The sequence below is a fragment of the Crinia signifera genome, chromosome 4 (genome assembly GCF_055691185.1).
Source record: "Crinia signifera chromosome 4, ASM5569118v1, whole genome shotgun sequence".
Taxonomy (NCBI): Eukaryota; Metazoa; Chordata; class Amphibia; order Anura; family Myobatrachidae; genus Crinia; species Crinia signifera.
Genome location: NC_139220.1, coordinates 305293573 through 305316035, shown reverse-complemented (window position 1 = coordinate 305316035; position 22463 = coordinate 305293573). Strand labels below are relative to the sequence as shown.

Genomic DNA, 22463 nt, shown 5'->3' with positions numbered 1-22463 from the left:
TTCTGGCCTGCTACCCGGCAGACATAAGAAGAATATGACCGCCACAGACCCCCGTCCCAGAGCTCCAATACGGCCACCCTACCCAGGGTGCTGGGATGGACCTGCCACCCAGCTTCCCCCTAACAGTGCTGCTCTTCTGAGCATTGCCTCTATAGACTGTGCCTTTGTGAGTTTCTGTGAGTGCTGTTTCTTTGAGTGAATTTCCTTGTTACTATCTCTGTGAGTGCTGTTCCTGATAGAAACATAGAATTAGATGGAAGATAGGAACCATTTGGCCCATAGTATAATAGTATAATGCATATAATAAAAAATAATAATAATAATAATAATAATAAATGATAAAGAGTATAATATAATCAATTAGATGGCTTAGTCCATGAGATAGTAGCCAGGTATCTGGCCAATTACGAAAGTTGACTCCCATAATTGCAGAGGAATCAAATGAGAGTTGAGTCTAATGTACACAATAACCTTGTAACAGAATCTCTTCAGTCTCTAACAGTCCCACATACAATGCAAAAAATTGGCTGTAGTTATACCACATTTAAGGCACAAGCAATTTCCTTTAATTGGAATATAACAATACTGACAGATTCCACCTCTATACAGACAATATATCTCCCCAGGCGCAGTAGTTACCCCCCAAAAAAACACAGGTTAAAAAAAAAAAATGAAAAAAAATCTGAATCCAAACAGACATAATGGGCTTCCTTCCCCTGATTGCTGGGTCCGCACATGACTCCTTTCACTGCAAGACACTGCAGCCAATCAGAGTGTACTATAGTAGCAGAGCTGGTGTCAGTCAGGTGGAGCATTTTTCTATTTAGAACAGGGAGGGAATCCTCAAAACCATAAAGGTTAATTAGATCAGACTACACATTGGAAATCACAAAGTTTCCATGGCTATTCAGAGTGGAGATTCCCTTCCCATTCTAAATAGAAAAAAGAGCTCTGCTTTGAGTGACACCTTAGCAGAATTTCGCCAAGCAATGAGTCACGCGGGGACCCAGCATTAAGGGGAAGGAAGCCCTTGTATATACTACAGAACCCAATATCTAATTTTTACACTTATTGACATCTCTGGGCATCAGTCAGGACTGGAGGTACTGTGAAGGGTGTAAACTGGTCCCCCAGATCAGTGGGGCGGGGCCGGATGTAGCCCGGAGGTGGCAGAGGTGAGCTAAGCTGCTCCCACGGCATTAATCCTGACCTCCAGTGACTTCCTATGGCGCGGTGAAAACTCATAACAAACACCGCTTACACGGTCTTGTGTGCGGGCTCATGTGTACCTGAGCTCCGGTGGTGTGCCGAACCCAATTGTGACGCTGAGGGTGTGAGACGGGATAGAGCTGCAGTCTAGCCCTGACGATACGGGATCACGAGGCGGCATCTGCTTACACCTCCTCTGACGCGCACGGCAGCGCGCGAGACTGTGCGGCTCACTCTCCTTCCGGGCTGGGTGTGTGGACTCGGACGCTGGAGGAGAACTTGGCCGTGCTAGACGCTGTCTGAGCGGTGGGTGACCTGCGCCTGGACCCTGATCCTTACAGCGCACGAGGAGGAAGAGAGAGACGGTGCTGGCAGCCGGTAAGCTAACAAGCTGTATCCTGCAATAACGATTACTGCCAGAAGGCACAAATACCTGACCATTTCCACTAAGTCTGGTGAACTGTCTGTTTGGGCATTGCTAAGCAGCAACAATATCTGTGAATAAAGCTACTTTACAAGGGCTGCAAGGCACTTCTTTAAGACACTGGAGAAGGTGCAAAAGTTTGGCTTGATCTGCAAGCAGTGATAGTCACATATAAACTTGGTTAACAAAAAGCCCGCAGTGTGCTGGAAAACTGGAACAGACTGCATGCCCCTTAAATCTCTTACCTTTTTCTTCTGGTTTCCCTGACTGTATTTGGCGTGGACGGAGAGCCACTGTGCCAAAAGGGTTGTATAAAACAATTGATGCAAGAGACTTTTCAGCTAAAAAAATTTTTTTTTTTTTTTTTTGCACTGCCAAGCTTGGAAGGGCTGAAAGACTTTTGAGGGTTAACAGCCACCAGAAAAGTAACAATTAAAACGCTCTCCAATACAAGACCACCATAAAACCACTGCAAATTGGGGGTCAGTACAGAGTTTTTGAACTGCCCTACATTTGGGCCAACACAGACCGTGTAACTTTTTTTCTCCATTTTTTTTTTTTGTTTTTGTTTTGGTGTGTTTTTTTTTTTCTCTCTCCCTGTGCATCGAACTTTTTGCTCGTAGTAAGCTTTCCCTCCTCAATGGGTAAAACTACACAAGCTGCGGCCGCGGCGGCAAAACTTGAAAAGTTTAAAGCAACACCTAAACCAGCTACACGGAGTATACCGAGTTCACCATCCTCAGCTGTAGAAATGGAGACATCCATAAGTGAACCTACCCATTCAACACAACAGATATTAAAAGCTATAACAGAATCGGAGCACAGGGTAACTGAAAAAATTGACCAAATGCAAATAGATGTATCCCTTCTCAGGCAAGATGTGCAGAAAATTCGCGAGAGAGTAAAGGAAACAGAACAGCGACTATCTCAGCTAGAAGATGTCACTCCATCTATGGGAAAAAAAATTGAGGACCTGTCTGCGCAAGTAGCTCTGATTAAAACCAAAATGACGGATCTTGAAGGAAGAAACAGACGTAATAACATCCGCCTGATTGGCCTCCCAGAACTGACTGAGGGCACTAATGCGACAAAATTTGTTGAAGATTGGCTGATACGTCTCTTTACAAAAGAAGTATTTACGCAACAATTTACAGTAGAGCGGGCCCACAGAGTGCCTTTCCAACCTCCAAAACCTGGAGCCTCTCCACGTACATTTATATTCAGGTTGTTACATTATAGAGACAGAGACACAATTTTGCGGCTGGCAAGAACAAAAGCTCCAATCCTCTATGACTCCCAACCAGTATCATTCTACCCAGACTTTGCACCCGATGTGCAAAAGGATCGAGCGAACTTTACCCATGTAAGACGAAGAATGAGGGAGAAAAACATTCAATATTCAATGTTATATCCAGCACGCTTGAGAGTTACCCTTGAGAACAACACCTACTTCTTCACTAACCCTAAAGAGGCAACAGACTGGCTTGACGGCCAGCCTGGCATGAAATAATGTAAAATACTAATTATGTAGCATAGGCGATGCCTTGGTAACTTTATATATATTTTTTTTTTTTTTTTTCTCCTCTCTGCCATAGGGAGTAAAAGACCTAGTTTAAAGTGGGAGTCCTCCAATTGCTGTAGGAAGCTGTGGATAGGTTTCCCTAAATGAAGGGAAAGATATCTGCACCCCTGGGGGAAAAAGAAAATAGTATTGTTACTTGGTGTATGTTGTGTCTTTTTTCATTTTTTTTTTCTTTTCTTTTTTTTTTATTCTTTGTCTTTTTTAAAGGGTATAGGTATGCCCCTAGCTCTAGAGGTTATACGGGGAGGGGGGGAGGGGGGAAGGGGTGTGTGTATTTGTTGTTAATTATCGATGCGGTACTGCAATATCACTGTGTAGATTGTTGCTCTATTATGATGATATGGTATGTTTCACTATGGCCTACTCCTGTCCAAAATTAGACCAGCAAACTAAATATCCAAGATATGCTGGTGAATAATTATGTATATTATCACCATAGTGTGAAGAGATGTGATGGTGTACTCCTACCCTTACCTCATACATTAATTGTGATAGATGTCAGGGACGCTGCTCTTCCATCATTACTTTTTTTTTTTCCCACTTTTACCTTTGCAAAGATGTGTATTATAGCACTGCTATGGTGATGTACCGCAATGTATTGCTGCTCTTCTCTTGTTCAAAATTCGGCTATACAGCTGAAACTGTTTCTGCTCTTTGGTTAGAATTGTGTCCTATACAAAATGTGGTATGCAGACTATCATAGCCCTGACTTGGTAAATGTATAAAAACTAAAAAACAGCTATGGCAAGACTGGACCAAAGTAGAATAAGTACAAATGGTTTAAAATATCTATGCTGGAATGTTCGTGGCCTGAATGATAAAATTAAAAGATCACTAGTGATGTCGCAACTTAAGAAATATGAAGCAGACATAATCTGTCTGACAGAAACCCATCTAACCGATGATAGGACACAATCATTAAAGAAAATGTGGGTTGCAAATATGTTTCACTCTACATTCACGCGGTGGGCTAGGGGGGTGGCGGTTTTGATCAGGAAGGGGACAAAATTTGAACTAATACAGAGCAAAATAGACCCTTGCGGCAGATATATTTTTCTAAAAGTAAAAATATATCAGCAACTCTTTTTCATTCTTGCAGTATATATACCCCCTCCATATAACAACGAAATCTTACGAAAGGCAGCTTTGTATGTGTCTACTGATCCTGATATACCAATTATTTGTATGGGCGATTTTAATAATGTTATGCACCAAGAACTTGATAGATGGAAGGAATCAGTCAGCTTAGGAACAAGAACAATTAATTCAGAATCAACCCCTTTTTCCAAAATGACAGAGGAGCTTGGTTATATAGATATATGGAGAGTGAGGAATCCCTGTACTCCCCAGTATTCCTGTTTCTCGACAACCCATAATACACTATCAAGGATTGATATGATATTGATCTCACAAGGCCTGGCTCCGATGGTCAAAAATATTGAATATCTACCAAGGGGCATATCGGACCACTCTCCTGTCATTTTGGTACTGGATATAAATCCAGATAAAGGGTCGGGTATGTGGAAATTAAATCCCTATTGGCTAAAGGTGATTGGGGAGAATAAAGGGATGGTTGAACCCTGGCAGGAATACTTGATAAATAATGAAGGATACGAGGACGTTGGTATAGGTCACGACGCTTTTAAAGCAGTAATACGTGGTACATTTATTAAGAAAATTAATGAACTAAAGAAGTCTAGTAAAAATAAAGAGCAAGAATTGGAAGACACAGTCCGACGGATAGAGTCGGAATATGTCACCTCCCAACTGGTCAGCGATAGAGGGCGTATGTTAAAAGCTCAGGAAGAATGGGCCGATTACCTATATAGTAAAACCAAAAGGAAACTAATGTTTTCTAGGCATCAACAATATTACTTGTCAGAAACAGGGGGCAAACAACTAGCGTTCTTGTCTAAAGCCACACATAGCCAAGAAACAGTAACAGCAATAATCAAACCTAATGGTGAAATATGTCATAGCGGTAAGGAAATTGTGGGGGTCTTTTCCGCTTACTATAAGAATCTATACAGCTCCCGGACTGTTCAAACAGACGAGGAAATGCAGCGGTATCTAAGCCAAGCACAGCTGAGGACATTAACAGGGGAGGAAGTAGCAAAATTAGAAGCACCCTTTACGCTACAGGAGGTGGCGAATGCGATTTCGTCTCTCCCGGCGTCTAAAACTCCAGGATGCGACGGGATCCCAACGGAAGTATATAAACAATACGCAGACTTCTTTGTGCCTTACTTAAAGGATATATTTAATTCACTATTAGAGTGGGGTTCCCTTCCTCCATCAATGACGGAATCTATAATAATAGTGATACCTAAGAAAGATAAAGACAAAATGCTCCCTGAATCATATAGGCCGATATCTTTGCTAAACACCGACGTTAAAGTGATGGCCAAAATCCTAGCGCTTAGATTAAATTCCATAATAAATTTGATAATACACCCGGATCAAACGGGGTTTATGCCGGGATGCTCCACTAGCCATAATCTCTGCAGATTGTTTTACCACCTCCAGAGAGAACAGAGCAAAGTTTCGGAAGCCTGTGTTGTGTCTCTTGACGCAGCAAAGGCTTTCGACACAGTAGAGTGGCAATACCTCTGGGCTGTCCTAGAGAGGTATGCATTCGGGCCGAAATTTTCGGCCTGGTTGAGACTACTCTATGATACACCAACAGCCAAAATTTCTGTAAATGGGTTCTGCTCAGATAACTTTAAGCTTTGTAGAGGGACCAGACAGGGTTGCCCTCTATCGCCAGCCCTGTTCGCAATGGCAATTGAGCCCTTAGCTTCTCTGATACATTCTAACAATCAGATAAAAGGGATCAAAATAATGTATCAGGAGGACAAAATAGCCCTATATGCGGATGACATGCTTCTGTTTCTGGCTGACGCAGATGAGTCCCTGCAGACACTGTTGAGGGTGGTGAATAAATTTGGCCTATATTCAGGACTCAAAATAAATTGGGAGAAATCTAACATAACCCCCCTCTCAGGTGTGATCCCCTCAATTTCCCAAAACAGTCATCAATTAAAATGGACCCTAAAATTTATATATCTGGGGATTTGGGTCACATTAAATCCAAAATAATTCGTATCACTTAATGTAGACCCAATTACGGAAGAATTCAGGATTAGATCCAATGTCTGGAAGAGACTTCCCATATCAGTTACAGGCCGTATAAATATGCTAAAAATGATAATACAGCCGAAATACTTATATATATGGCAGAACTCGCCAGTTTATATCCCAAAAAGGGTTTTCTCGTCCATTGACTCTATAGTGACTTCATTTATCTGGAAGAGTGGCCCCCCCCGGGTCGCATTGAAAACCTTGCGCCGCCCAAAGGAACAGGGTGGACTATCTCTCCCAGATTTGAGAAATTACTATCTAGCCTCACAACTAGCATATCTGGGGGTTTGGGTTACCAATGGGGATCATATCCTACAGGCTCTTGTGAGAGAACAATGCCCAGGGATAGACCAGCCCTTACAACTGCTACTCTCGGGGGATAAAATAGGCAAACTCCCAGCGATAGCTCGTCAAGCAATTATGGTTTGGAGACAAATACATGTCTTATACAAATGTAGGGGCATAGAAAGAGACACACCACTTTGGAATAACAATAATTTCCCTGAACTACAAAAGATCTCCAGAGATAATGTATGGAAAAACAGAGGGGTCATTAATGTAGGGCAAATATATAATGAAGGTACTTTAAAAACATTTGAACAGCTTCAAAGGGAGGGGGACATTCCAAGTAAAGAATTTTACAGATACCTACAACTGAGGCATGCAATCACCGCCCAATTTGGGGGCCTTGCATTGGAGACCTATGTGTCCCCAATAAAGGAGTTGCTGAGTAACTTGCCTAATAGAGGACAAATATCCCATTTGTATGTCAAGATTAATGATAAGGGTCAGGAGGACCAGCTAGGCCACCTGCAGGAGAAATGGGAACAGGACTTAGGTCCCCTTACAGTAGAACAATGGGACCAAGCAAAGGCCTCGATAAAAACTGCCACTGCAAATGTCAGGTTTCAACAAATTCACTTTTTTATTTTGCATAGGGTATATTGGTCTCCGGCAAGAATGTATCAACAACAATTACGTAATAACGATAACTGTCCAAGATGTGGGGTGGATGACGCAGGGTTTTGGCATTTACTTTGGGAATGCCCAAAGATACAACACTTTTGGAGAAAGGTTTGGCGTGATATTGGGCATATAGTCCCTAGCAATCTACAGTTTAGCCCAAGAGTCTGTATATTTGGAATCGGGGTGCTGGGGGTATGTTCTAGGGATATACATTCATGTATTATGTGTCTATGTACCCTAGCAAAGGTGCTGATAGCCCGAGTATGGCTCTCAACTAAGACTCCGGAACTAACGCAGTGGAGAGCACTGGTTAATGAAGTACATAGGCATGAGAAATATATGTATAAGGAACGGAAAACTATGGCCAAATATCACGCCAAATGGGACGCATGGTGTCGCTCGCCAATGTTTGATCCTTGTATGGAGGGGGACTGGCAGAGTGCAAGCTAGTTAGGGGAAGACAAAGACTCTACTTATTCCCCTCCCCCTTTTTTTTTTTTTTTTTTTTCTTCTCCCTTTTTATTCCTCATACTGAAAGTAGATATAAATTTACAAAACATTACAGAACACTAGTGTTCTGCACAAAATAGCTGCTGGTAATATGAATCCTTACTTATTTATTCACTTATTTACTTAGATATATATATATATTTTTTCTTCGTATTCTACTGTCTTACTTTTATAGACCACACTGGGAGTAGATACAAATCTGTAAAATGCCAACACAGGTACATGCAGACACACTTCCCTCTTTTCCTTTCCCTTCTCTTTTTCTCTTCTTTTCCCTTTTCTTTAAGCATAATAAAAAGACTGGATAGCACTTAAGCACGCCCACACCTTAATGAAAAAGCAGGGCAATATTAACTGACACTGGATGAAACGACACGCCAATTGTAGCGACTTATTTATTGGTATAAAAGTATGGAGTGATAAATAAACAATAAAGATATATTACACGTAGACACAAATAGGTTCTATAGTTCACACTGTGAGTAGATATAAATTTGTAAAATATCAAAATAGGTACACGTAGATATATTCCTCCCTTTTTTTTTTTTTTTTTTTTTTCCCTCTCTTCTTTTTTCCTCCTCCCTCCTCCCCTTTACATCAAGCATAATAGAAAGACCAGACCGCATCTATGTATGCCCAAACTCCAGTGAAAAAAACAGGGCAATGTTAAGTGACACTGTTCAGAATGACACGTTTACTGTATCGATCTATATCTCTTCTTGGGTACTCGAAACGGGAGCGGAGTTGGCCAGAGTGAATATATATAATACTTGTAACATAAGTGTATGTATGTAATGATCTACCTCTATATGTAACATTGTATTTTTTTTTTTTGTTTCATTGTTCTATGTAGTAATGGCATCGGTTTTTATTGTCTTCTTTTGTATGTTAATGTGTAAGAGAAATTGAAATAAAGAGTAATGAATTAAAAAAAAACTGGTCCCCCAGGGTCCCAGCATGTGCATACCAGCCACAGTTCTCATGCTTTGGCCATGGGACCTAAGGGGTGATTCTGCTTGACCCAAAAAGCTGCAAAATTCACAGCTATGAGGGTTTTTAAATGCCCCCCACAAAAATGCCCGCTGCCCTTGCACGCAAATTTTCCCACATGCATGTGAATGGATGATTAGCATTAATATCCATTTGCAGCCCATTTAAGGCCTGGTGGCACCTCTCTGGTGTCTTAGATGTGTGGCATCCCTGTTTATGAAGTGGGCGACCAGCTGACAACCACTGACGTCAACTGCCTGCCCCCGACACCCATGTCACAGGTGCATTTCCATGGGAACACCCAGAGTTTTTAAGGGAACGAGAATGAATGCTGGGCATTCCCATAGGTGCGACCCTCCCACTGCTAGGTGAAAATGGGCTATTTAATAAGCAATATGCCACGCCCGATCGCACCACGTGACATGCGCAGTCTCCAACTATCGCTCCCCTGTGCGAACACACAGGGGAGCGTATCGATGAGAATCAGAGCCCTTATGTAAAAAGTGTGCCCTGGCTGTGGCATGACATCACTGGCTGATTTAGCCTGGTGTTGGTTTCCCAAATATGGGGGCCCCTACTCCTTTTGTCCATCATAGTTTGGAAACCAGAACTGGACCAAGAGCCTGATTCTGGTTATTTAAATACAGGAGTCCCATTTTATTTCCCCCCTGTATTTCTGCAAACAGCACCAGACTCAATGAGCCCAAGGCTGATTATGCTCAAGGGGTGGACCTCATGAAATTTCAAAAAATTATTATTTTTCTATTTTTATACAGAGAAGCATTGCGTAGATCTGAAAATGCTGAGTGTTTTCCAGTTGTATTTGCTGCTGAATTACTGGCCAAATTCATCAGTACCAATGTTAGTACATGAGCACATCACCATAGAAATCATGTCCATAATGGCCAAGTTCTATTGATGGTGCATTTATTCATACACCAGAATTCGGCTGAGCTTGCCGTATATAAATATGGCAAATCAGCAGAATTCGGCTAATAGTAAATTACCTATAGATAATTTACCAGCCATACAGTATTTTACATCAGATGGGTATGAATACCTGCATTCCTACCCATTCCATCTTAGTAAGTTTAACCCATCAGGGTTATTCAGAACTGATTGTAATGCCCATTTGTTAGCAAATGGACAAAACCATCTTGCGCTGCAGGTGGGGTAAATGTAACATGTGTAGAGAGAGTAAAATTTGGGTGAGTTATTTTGTTTCTGTGCATGGTAAATATTGGCTGCATTATTTTTACACTGCAATTTAGATTTCAGTTTGATAAAATATAAATGCAGACGAATGCAGATGAAGCAGGATTAAACAAGGGGACCCGTAAATGGGCAGAATAAACATTATAAGTAATATTGTGTCCAGAAGATGGGGGCTTTAATTTTTACAGGCTACTCCCACTTTGGAAAGAGAAAATGGCCCTGATAGTACTATAATTGTGGACCCCTACACACCCTGAGTAAGACCTATACCGGTCACGATGGAGAACTATATTTGCCATGTCTAAGAAAATGATGGGATGTGTTTGGACCAATTCAGGATGTTAAACCCGGGTTTAACATCTACCATTTTAGAATTCTCTGTCTACCAAGCCTTATGCATAAGGCCCATATGGTACTTAACAACTTTTAGAGTGTGTGATATCAGTGTAATATCTTCACCATGAGGAATCATTTTTTATGTTTTTGAGGAGCACAGGAAGGAGTAACATTTGGTGGGATTGGTCTCCATAAATACACTGTTCTACCTGGTCAGGAGGAGAATAAATAAGGATATGATCCTTGGAAAGTTAATAAGATGTGATTGCTATTTCAGATGTGATGTTGCTATGGGCCATCAATCAATAGCTAAGCTGAGCTGATTGGACTTCCAAACTGGAGAAATTAAGCCTTAAGCTCATTTTAATTAAGTTAAGCTATAGCAATTCTGTAGCAGCATTCTTTTACACCAGCGTTGCTGACATTGGAACACATGCTGCACTATGGGCCTTTTTCTGGTTGGTGCGTACATATCCGTATACTTTCGGATGGTGTTTTTTAGCCGTCTGCTCATGCGTGGGGAACGCTATGCGCATGTGCCACGCACAGTCTCTGTACTCGTTCTCACTAATACCGTACAGAAATGTGCACCGCAATCACTCGGGAAATATGGGCGTATTATGGGCGTCATTCGGAATGACACAGGGGCGTACTTTCAAAGTGGGCTAAACTGGGCGGAAACATGGGCGGACACGGGGGAGTGCACTTATTTTGGTGGGCATGCATTCGGACACCACGCAGAATGCACGCAAACAAAAAGGGAAGAAATGTGCGGTGTCCATAAGCAAGTATTGCTTTGCGGACACCACTCGGTCATGCGCTAGGCAATCGGAACGCCTAATCAGGACGGACGCACCTCAACCAATGTCAGCTGAACACAATACAATCACCTACTTTACTCATTACTTGTTAATTACACGCTTGTCACTGCTTCAATTGGAACCATTGCAGCTTAAATGGACCATTACTAAGCACACACATATATGCTGCACTTGTCACACACTTTTACACTGCAAATAATGAACCCAACTTAATATAAATAATACAAACACACATGTCACTTCTACATGTATCAATAAAACCACACATTTGGGGGAAACAAAAACACATTTATTAAAGGAACTTATAAAAATAAATTAGAAATCGCAACAAAATAAAAGGTAACATAGCAGGAAGACAACGAAATAATATATAATAAATCCATGTCTTCTAGACATACATAGCCACAGCAGAATCATTAGGAACACATCAGGTGGCTTCACAACAAAAGTATAGCACCAACACTTCAAGTACAGCACACAGTAATGGTAGCCGAAAGAGGGCAACAGGGGAACCAAACATGACATTCGAAGCGAGGGCAAATGTGGGTACCCTCGGCACGGAATTGGACACAGGAAGCTGACACACACAGCTCAATGAAAGATTTGGGAAGACATAACGGTGGAGATTAATGCGGACACAAGTTCATTTGCGGGCACGTTTGCCCCTGGCAGGCTCCTTGCCACGTGCAGCAGCTCTTCCGCCATGGCCACGGCCACGGTCAGATGGTGGGCCAGGTGGAGCACATGCTGGGGAGGTGGTGGATCTTCTTCCCCCTCTGGCAGCAGGGAGTGCTGATGGTGGTAATGCACCAGAAACGGATGACATTAGGACCCTATTGCTGGCAACTAGCTCCACCATAAGATCATTATGGCGGAGGAGGAGCTCATTTTGCCGCAGGGCTTGATCAGCTAGCACCTGTAGGCTAGCAGCAATTGATTGCTGGGTGGCAGTCATAGCCTGCAGGCTCTCAGCGATAGTCTGCTGGCTGCTGATCAAACCCTGCAACACCTCCTCGGTCCTACGCACCCGCTCTGATGCCGACTCTCCCTGCTGCTGAATATTGCCAAGCACATGCCCCCACGTGGCCAATTCAGCCGCGGACATTGCCTGCTGCTGCTGCATGGGCCTGCTACTGGGGCCAGGTGGCACAGACTCCTCAACCTCCTCAAGAGATTCTTGACCAAGTGGTGGGGATGCTGCTGAAAGAGAACATTACAATTACAACACATTCCATGGCAAATTAGAACCAGCTACTTATGGCATGGCAAATAATTACCTTCAAGCAAAGAAGCCATGACTGCTGGGGACTCGCTGTCCATGCTGCTCACCCCCCGGACCTCCTCGACTGCAATGCAGCACTCGGCCATCTCTTCCAGGGGGGTGAGCTTCAGCTTTCCAGGCATGGGGCCAGCCCCAGAGGTGTGGCTGTGTTCCCACCGCTGGGTCAATTTCTTTTTGAGGTTCGTTTTGAAGTCGTACCACCTGCAATCAAAGTGTACATATTAATACATGTCACTCCTCATGTTTGCTGTAGCACCCATTGCAATCTGCAACCTAATACAACATGTGCCTCCTGACACCAAACTTAGATTATATTAATTTTGAAAACCAAGCCTTAGAAGATACAATCACACTCACCCTACAATAACTATCAATTAAATAACATGGCAAACATGTCTGTGGCTCCAAGCAACGTGACCGCCCATTGACCAACTCCATCTAATTTCTAATGTAAACATTACTGGACTTGTACTGCTCAAATGTAACACACATGAACTTGCCTCTTCTTAACGTGCTCTGCCTCACGAACTTGTGGAGCCACCGTATTAATCTCCGCCGTTATGTCCTCCCAGATCTTCCATCTCCTTGTGTGTGTCAACTTGTCCTGTGGACACTCGATCCAATCCCGTGCCCGGGGCACCAGGATGGCAAGCTCCTGTGCTTCGAATGCCATGTTTCTGCTGCTTGGTTCCTCTGTTGGCCTCTTTCGGCCATGCCCACGGCCACGGCCACCTGTCGCTGTACTCGAAGTGCTGGCCAGGCTACTCTGTTGGGAAGCCACCTGTTGTGATCCCAATTATTCTGCTGATGCTGAAGATGGCCCAGCTGCCGATTGGCCTGATGTAGATGGGCCAGCTGGCTGCTCTTCTCCCACTGGCTGGTCTGGGTTGATGGGGACATAGGTGGTGTTGGACTCCATGCGGGCTAATAGGTTCTGCAACCTCTGATTCAGAGCCAGACATGTTAGTAACAACTTTGTGCCTTTGTAGCACAACTTTTAATACTATTTGTGTAATTGGCGTAAATCAGCTACAACCTGCGTTCCTTGCGGCAGCGCCACGTACGGCAGCGTACGCCGTGGTGTGTGTGCGGCGCATAGGCCACGCCCATAGTAGCTGTAACTCGCTTGTGCAAAACCTGGCGTAACATCAAAGTATAATGTAGGTGACCTGTTTAAAGATTTGTTGTAATGGACACCTGTAACGTTATGCAATCCTAAATGCAATCTGTCAATGTTCAGTAGTACTGTGTTACTGTTGAGATTGTCCATAAAAAGTAAGTTACCCAATCCATTTTCAAATCCGGCCCAGAAGTCATGCAATAGTGATCACTGATGTCATGCACAACCCATGTGCTAGGCCTATAAATAGTGCTTTGCTGCTTGGTTCATTTGTCTCCAGAGCTGTATTGGGCCAGGTTCAAAGGTAAGCACTCGCATGCTCCAGATTGTTGGTACAGCAAAGTCTTGTTAGCATTGCATAAACATGTTACATGCCCACCATTTAACTGACAGATGTTAAACATGTGTGGCACCATATAATGGTGAACTACATGTCCCAGCATTATTTGAAACGTTTCTTTGTAGTTATTGAGCAGTTTATCACACCTGTAATACTTACTTTGTGTTTAGTTGTTACATGTTTTAAATACATTTGTCTTTAAGAAGGTGTGTGGTGAGGTAATATTATTGTAACTTCATTCTAGATTACTATGGATCTGTGGGACTACACTGGGCGCCCCTGTATTGTACGTATAGTTGCATCAAATGTGTCAAATGTTGGAGCATCACCAATCTTTGCATAGGTGTATCCTTATTTAGTAACCTTTTGTTGTAGCTTGCAGAAGCAGTGATGCAGTACATGGGTGAGAGGCTAAGGGCACTTGCGGCTCACCCCACTCGTCGGCCAAGGAGGCCAGGACGTGCTAGAATCTTCCGCACACGGGTGACACTCTTTGGGATGCCCGATGATGAGGTACTTACTAGGTACAGGTTACCCCCACATGTAATTCTAGATATACTCTCTTTAATTGAGAGTGATCTAGAACCTCTTCATGCTCTCACGACAGCAATTCCGCCTCACACTCAGCTGCTGGCGGTGTTGCATTTCTGCGCCTCGGGATCCTTCCAACAAGTAGTGGCAGTACTTGCTGGAATATCTCAGCCGGCATTCAGCCGAATCCTGAGGTGTGTGACGTCAGCCATGTTTAGGCGCAAGGGGCACTTCGTGGCCATGTCTTTTGCCCAAGAGACCCTTCACGGAAGCCAGCAGGCATTCCATCAAATTGCTGGCTTCCCTAATGAGATAGGGGCTGTGGATGGCACCCATGTACCATTTGTGCCTCCATCAAGAAGTGAGAAGATCTATAGGAACCGAAAATTGTTCCACTCACTGAACATGATGGTGGTATGTGGCCCATCCATGGAAATTCTCTCCTTCAACTCGAAGTTTCCCGGGAGTGCCCATGACTCTCATGTTATCCGACAAACCGGGATTTGGCAAAGACTCCAAGAGCTTGAAGGCCGTGATGCGTGGGTTCTGGGTGACTCCGGTTACCCATGTACGCCCTGGCTACTTACGCCGTACAGCTCCCCAGAACCAGGCCCACAGGAGGCATTCAATAGGGCGCATGTTGCCACCAGGCAAGTGGTGGAGCGCTCAATTGGCCTGTTGAAGGGTCGATTTAGAGTGCTCCACCGCACTGGTGGTGACTTACAGTATGCGCCTGAAATGGTGTCGAGGATTGTGGGCCTGTGTGTTTGTTTTCACAACATAGCTGTGCGGCGTGAGATACCCTTTGATGAGTGGGAGGTTCCATCTGAGCCGCAAGACCCGCCCATGCGCCCATCCCGCTCCCCGGAAAGCAGACGAGGATACCAGCTGCGGGACTCTGTGGCCCTGAGATACTTCAGGTACATTTCTGAATGTTGTCCAGACCAAACATGTTTCGGATTTATTATCCCCATCAAGGTTGACAATGATTTTTAGTGTCCTCCTAATTAAACATTAGGCAGCATGGCCTCTTAATGGCAATAGAAATAGCACTACGTATTGTGTTTGAGGTGTATTGGTTTAAGGCCAATATTGCACGTATTGTCCATAGATTTGAAAACATATTTTATGTATTCATTTTTTAGCTGAGCTTATCATCCGTGTCTGGTAAGTACATTGAATTTCTTACTTTTTTCACCATGTATGTGTGGGATGTGGGTGTGAATTTTTTTTGTTCAGATGTAATTTTTATGATCACATATATATATGTTTATTTGGGGGGGTTAGTTCCAAATATATAAGCAGTAGGCAGGCAGGCAAACAGGCAGGTGTACAATGTAATGGCAAAGTGCTAGTATGTGTATGTGTTTTTTTCTCATAAACGTACGCATACACATTAATGCATACAGTAAGTAATGTGAAGTACAGCCAAGCGATGCCAAGCTATAGCACGCGTTGCTTGGCGGTGCGATGTTATCGCCGATGGTTGGGCGCATACACAATGTCCATGTTAATATGGATAATAAAGTTAATACCAAATAGTGACCTTACCAACCAATCACAGGACAGGAAGAATTTTCATGTGCCAGTGGTAAAATGGCGGCATACCAGCGCACAGCACCCTTTACCACTGCGGAGCTGCTGTCGCTGGTGGCAGTTATGGAGAGGAGGCTGGGCCCTTCATCTCCAACGCAGACAAGCGCCGGGCGTAACTTGCTGCCCGGCGCCGGATATTCGCCCGCACCAATGTGCGGAGGACCGTCGCCCAACTGGAGAGGCGATGGTCCGACCTGAGGAGGCGGCAGCTGCTACAGCGGCTCAGAAGCCAAATTGAACGGTGTAAGTTTTTTCGCAATTCATCAATCATTAAAATTAAGGGCCATATGTATCAAGCTTCATAAAGTGATAAAATGGAGAGTGATAAACAACCAGCCAATCAGCTCCTGCCTGACATTTTTCAAACACAACCTGTAGCATGACAGGAAGGAGCGGATTGGCTGCCTGTTTATCACTCTCCATTGTATCACTTTTGAAGCTTAGTGCATCTAGCCCAGTGAGTGTTTTCATTTTCACATTATTGAATAATAACATTACATGAGGTCAGTTGGGTGTTTATCACATAGAAATGCCATATACTATATGTGTGATATATAACACATATATAATGTGGGTAGGATATGTACTTGGTCAATTACAATGTCAAATGACACTGACCCATTTTGTTTGGTTAACCCACAGCACGGGAGAGAGCCAGACAGGCCAGAGAGGAGGAGGGCCAGGAGGCCGCCGATGAGAGCCAGGAGGCTGCCGATGAGGGCCAGGAGGCCTCAGATGAGGGGCAGGAGGCTGCCGATGAGGGGCAGGAGGCCTCAGATGAGGGGCAGGAGGCAACATATGAGGGCCAGGAGGTCCAGGAGTACGCCCTGGAGGTTCAGGAGGACGCCCTGGAGTTTCAGGAGGTCGCCCTGGAGGTGGAAGTGGAGGGCCAGGTTGAGATGGAGGAGGAGGATGCGGGACAGGTGGAGATGGAGGAGGAGGTTGAGGGCCACCATGAGGTGGAATACCTCGCCTCCACCACCCCTACACACACCCCTCCCCCTAGCCAATCACCAACCTCCAGTATCTACCTCCCCCCCCGGGTACCAAGAGGCCCTACCCCTTGAGGAGCTGCCACCGCCTCCAAGTCTGGAGGAAGAAGAGCCGGTGGAGGTGTCTGGCAGGGGTAAGTAGATGCAATGACTCATGACTAACTTAGGGACAGTTAGTTATGTGGCAAAGATGATGACATTTTGCTATAATAGAGTAAAGAGTAGTCCAAAGAAATGGAAAACAACTGACACACTTTGTGCAGGCTCATGTAGGTGATGAGTGTTTCTTTAAGCAGGGTCTTTGTATAGAAGACAAACAAAACATCAATGGAATATCGGCAGGCCAGATTTCTAACGGAGTATCAAGTGTCTAGTTCTCCTGGACCCCCCTGTAGCCAGTGGTCCTGTGTTTTTGGCATGTTTTTTTGAAAGGACATATGTAGGATGTATTGAACTTCGAAATGGTTTGGTGTATGGAAGCAGATTAGTGCTGCACTTTCACCTGTCTGGCAATGTGACAAGGAATCATGAAGTAATAGGGTAGAGTGACTAGGGTAGCCTTTTAATGTGTTATCTATCTATCTATCTATCTATCATGCAGTTTAGCTATTAAGCAGTAACATGCAGGTATATATGTATGGCTAAATGTGGCATGTTGTAGTGGGTGTAGGTTTCGAGTAGATTGGGGAGTGTTTGGCCAGGAGAAGTGTGAGTGATCCTCAAGTGTTGTGGTGATTTTGATATATACATTGTCAAATGTATATGTCACACAAGTGTGTGTGTGTGTATATGTCACACAAGTGTGTGTGTGTGTGTGTGTATGTGTATGTGTGTGTGTTGTGGCAGCATCATGATCATATATTTTCTGCCATTAGATACAGGATTGGCAAGTATTTGTTTGTATGTATGATTTCTCATGGTGTAGGTACTTAGGATTGACTGTACAAGGTGTACCTGAGTAGCATAATTAATGTTGTACCACCTTTCTCATGCCCACAGATTACCTGGAGGCAGCCCAGGGTGTGTGCCCTAATGAGGTTGCGGGAGGACCTCATGCGGATGGCTGGCCATGTGCAGGACCTCTGCGACCTCCTCCTGGATTGATTGTTTTTTTGTTAATTTATTTTTTTATGTTCTGTAAATAAAAGTTACCGTTTAATTACGAAGTTGTCTGTGTGTTATTTTAGTATTTTACAGTAAAAGTATAAATCTAATGAAAAATAAAAAAATGTTGATGTTTATTTATGTAAGCTGCAAAAGGGTAGATAGCATTTTTTATTGCATAGGGAATGTTAGGGTTAATGTAAAATGGTTGTAAGTGTTTAAGGATCAATTAGATAAATAATAGATGAGCAGGATAAACAATCCCTTTTCAAAGTGGTTTGATAATTACCTAAGTGTGTCATGTGATCCATTTGGGAATTCAGATAAGAGTGGTGGTGTTTTGTGCGTAAGTACACCGCATCGGTGCGTACTGGCAGATTCCTGTCCGTTCTGACGCAGGAAGGCCGTGCATACGCGGTCAGACCGTGCAGATTCAGAGTGTTTCCCCCGCACACGCATGGTTTGTATGTCATCCGTGAACACACCCTGTTCTTAAAGAGTGACACCGTCCGAATGTGGAGGACCGGTGGGCGTTTCTACGGACAATGTCCGCACGCCACCGCACAGCGTGGCGTGCGGACCGCTCCGTACGAATTCGGGAAAGTACGCACCGATCTGAATAAGGGCCCATATCATTAGAGAAGGACAGATTATCATTCCAACCAGCAGCTCATTAGATGCTCACACAACTTCCCCATTGCCTAAGTTTTCGATAGTTTAATGAGATGCTGGTTAATGCTGGCTGGTCACCCCCATCTCTCCCCTCCACCTTCCCGCTCCCCTGGGAGACTGCTTTTTTCACAGTCAATGTAGAAAGTTTAAATACTGTATATTGCATTGAAAGTGCTCTAGCCAGAAACACCTGCAACCTGAGCAGACAATTTTAGGGGACCCCACTTTCTGCTTCCCTTGCAGGAATCACATAAACTAGAAGCTTGTCTGCTCTGAAAGCCAAGATTCTCCTCATTTTTATGGTACTGGTCTTGCTGGTATATAATGCCATTTACCATGTTGTGCAGCCTATGGTGGGACAAATGCCATAGGCAGGATAGATTATGGTGGATCCATATGTATCTCCATGGTCCCATCTTCTAAAATGTAGAACAATGTACAAAAGGATTTAACACTAATATTATATCAGCAGTCAAAAACAGAATAATATAATTTATAAAGATCATTTTTTATTCAACAACAAGTATTATGGGGATAACTGTCAGTAACATAAATAGTAATTACTGATATTGTTTTATTATAATCACTAAGTCATTTTAATTAATTATTAAAAATATATGTGCTGTTACCCACAGCAACCAGATATCAGCTATTAATCACCCAGTGCCAGCAAGCAAACAACTGTATAGTCATTGATTAATATAAGAAACAGGGAACCAATGTCTTAGTTGCACCATTATTCAATATAATACATAGTATATGAATCAGAGGGAGGTAAGACAGCAATAGGAATGTATGAGGGACAGAATAAGGAGGTATAATAGGGACTGGGAGGAGCTGCTGGGACTCTGTAATGGATATACAGCTCTTTCCTGTACTAGCCCCAGCACCAGTGTGAGCAGAACAGCTGTATATTACAGGGCACAGTAATGGCAGCCACATCGTCATTGTCTGTTATACTGCAGCTCTATTTCCTAACAGAGAGATTGTCCCAAGGGAAAAGCAGCCCCCAACTTACTGGTCACAGCTCTCCTGTCTTTAGCAAGATGGATTTATATCAACTCATTGCCATATTCGGTACTTATGTATTATCTGGGCTCCCATGTTAAATGCATCCCATTTTTTCATACCCCTACTATCCAACTACGCATGGAGTTGATTTTATATAGTGTGGCGAGCGCAGCGAGCCACCGTGCCCGAAGCGTGGCGAGCGCAGCGAGCCCCGCGAGGGGACGCGGTCTCATAAGAAAAACGGGAGCCCAGATATTACATAAGTACCCCATATTCATACTGTAACATTAAAGTTACCTTCCTGAAACAGATAATGTGGTGATACAACTTACTTATGAAATGTATTATGTGCCTTGCTGGGTCTTCCTATATGAAAATGGACCGGTTAACTGCCCCCTGTCCTGCCACCCTCTGCCCACAAGGTTGGGTGCACGTAACTAGTGAACAGTTTGTTTGCCATGGGCACAGGTTCAGAAATGACCCTGCACAAGTGCAGACACATAACATCAGAGCCACCCGGCGTTGCCTGGGAAAACCTTGTTTTTTTTTTCATTTCCAAAATGTAAGTAAAATTTAATCTTATGCTGTGTTAAAGGCCCAACATCGGACCCCTTGCGAACTATGGGGTCCGAACGAATGGATCTGAATAAGGTCCCTTGTTTCTTAAACTGGTTTCACATTGCAAAAACCTGCTTTCAACTCGTTTTTGTAAACTTTTTTTAAATGGGTCAAAAGCCAGTTAAACCCCTTCCATATTGCATGTTGTAAAGGTCTATTGCAGTTTCAATACCATTTTCAGTACCTTCAGATTCAACCCGATTCCCCCATAGAAAGCCATACAATGTAATTTTAAGTGTTTTTTTTTTCCTGCTTGTGGGCAGGAATCATGTGTGGTTATAATTTGTAGCAAATACCGTTTCCGAGCTGTTCAGACTGAAGGGAAAACGTCTCAGAAACGTGTAGGATCCTGCTTTTAACACGTTTCAAAATAACGGTATTCTGTAACCGGTAAATTGATTGTGGAGCTTTTATATTGCAGCTGTTCCTGTTTTAAAGCAGTTAAAAATCGGCAATATGCAATGTGAAAGGGGCTTTAGATGCTTTAATGTGATTTTATCCTGTGTGATTCCTCTGATGAAGAAGAAGTTTTCTCTTTTCTGTAAAACACTTTCTGCATTCAAAGCATTGAAATGGTTTCTCTCCTGTGTGACTCCTCTGATGTACAGAAAGATTTGACTTCTGAGAAAAACACTTGGTACATTCGGAGCATTTATATGGTCTCTCTCCTGTGTGACTCCTCTGATGTAAAACAAGATGTTGCCTGGTGATAAAACACTTGCTACATTCAGCACATTTATATGGTCTCTCTCCTGTGTGACTCCTCTGATGTCTGAGAAGCTGGAATTTACATGTAAAGCGTTTGTCACACTCGGAGCACAGATGTGGTCTCTCTCCTGTGTGACTCCTCTGATGTCTAAGTAGAGATGATTTACATGTAAAGCATTTGTCACACTCAGAGCACAGATATGGTCTCTCTCCTGTGTGACTCCTCTGATGGACGAGAAGCTCTGATTTACATGTAAAGCGTTTGTCACACTCGGAGCACAGATGTGGTCTCTCTCCTGTGTGACTCCTCTGATGGATGAGAAGCTCTGATTTACATGTAAAACGTTTGTCACACTCAGAGCACAGATGTGGTCTCTCTCCTGTGTGACTACTCTGATGGATGAGAAGATTTGATTTACGTGTAAAGCATTTGTCACACTCAGAGCACAGATGTGGTCTCTCTCCTGTGTGACTTCTCTGATGTCTGAGAAGATGTGAGTTGCATGTAAAGCGTTTGTCACACTCAGAGCACAGATGTGGTCTCTCTCCTGTGTGACTCCTCTGATGTATGAGAAGCTGTGATTTACGTGTAAAGCATTTGTCACACTCAGAGCACAGATGTGGTCTCTCTCCTGTGTGACTCCTCTGATGGATGAGAAGCTCTGATTTACATGTAAAGCGTTTGTCACACTCAGAGCACAGATGTGGTCTCTCTCCTGTGTGACTTCTCTGATGTCTGAGAAGATGTGAGTTACATGTAAAGCATTTGTCACACTCAGAGCACAGATGTGGTCTCTCTCCTGTCAGACTCATCATGTATTCAATAAGATACAAATTAGCTGTGGAAGGTTTCTCCCATGTAGAAAATGAGAATGTCTTTAATTAATCCTCCAGAGGTGTATAGGAAAACACTATCTATGTTCTTCGAAGAATTTCTTTATATTACCTGTAACACAAAACAAAACATTTTTTTCAAATTCAATTGTATTGCATAAAGCACGACATGTAATAATAGATTATTCAATGCATGTGAGACTGATATATATCCAAGGCAATAGGCAAACATCCACATGGTATATCATAGCAAATACAGTGGGCAAGAAATAGCACAATATAATAGTCAGTAATGTCATTCCATTAATATACCAAATAAATATGATAGTTTGTCATAAATGAGGAATTAATACATGAAAACTCCTCCAAGAAACCTTTGTAGAGATAATAGCAGTATTGCTGTCCATAAATATATCATAAGCCAATGCATGAGAAGATAAGGAAGGGGCAGGGGGTGAGAG

General features: G+C 43.3%; 1 protein-coding gene across 1 annotated transcript in view; it reads right to left on the bottom strand.

Annotated features, from left to right (window-relative positions):
- Nucleotides 1-19212: 19212 nt before the first annotated feature.
- The window catches only part of LOC146073291 (uncharacterized), a 10044-nt gene continuing 6793 nt past the window's right edge, over nucleotides 19213-22463 (bottom strand). The window contains exons 2-4 of the mRNA XM_083180469.1: nucleotides 21067-21904; nucleotides 20140-20143; nucleotides 19213-19250 (exon numbers count right to left, since the gene is read on the bottom strand). Coding sequence (XP_083036595.1) covers nucleotides 19213-19250; nucleotides 20140-20143; nucleotides 21067-21904 — 880 coding nt within the window. The remainder of the gene's footprint in view (nucleotides 19251-20139; nucleotides 20144-21066; nucleotides 21905-22463) is intronic.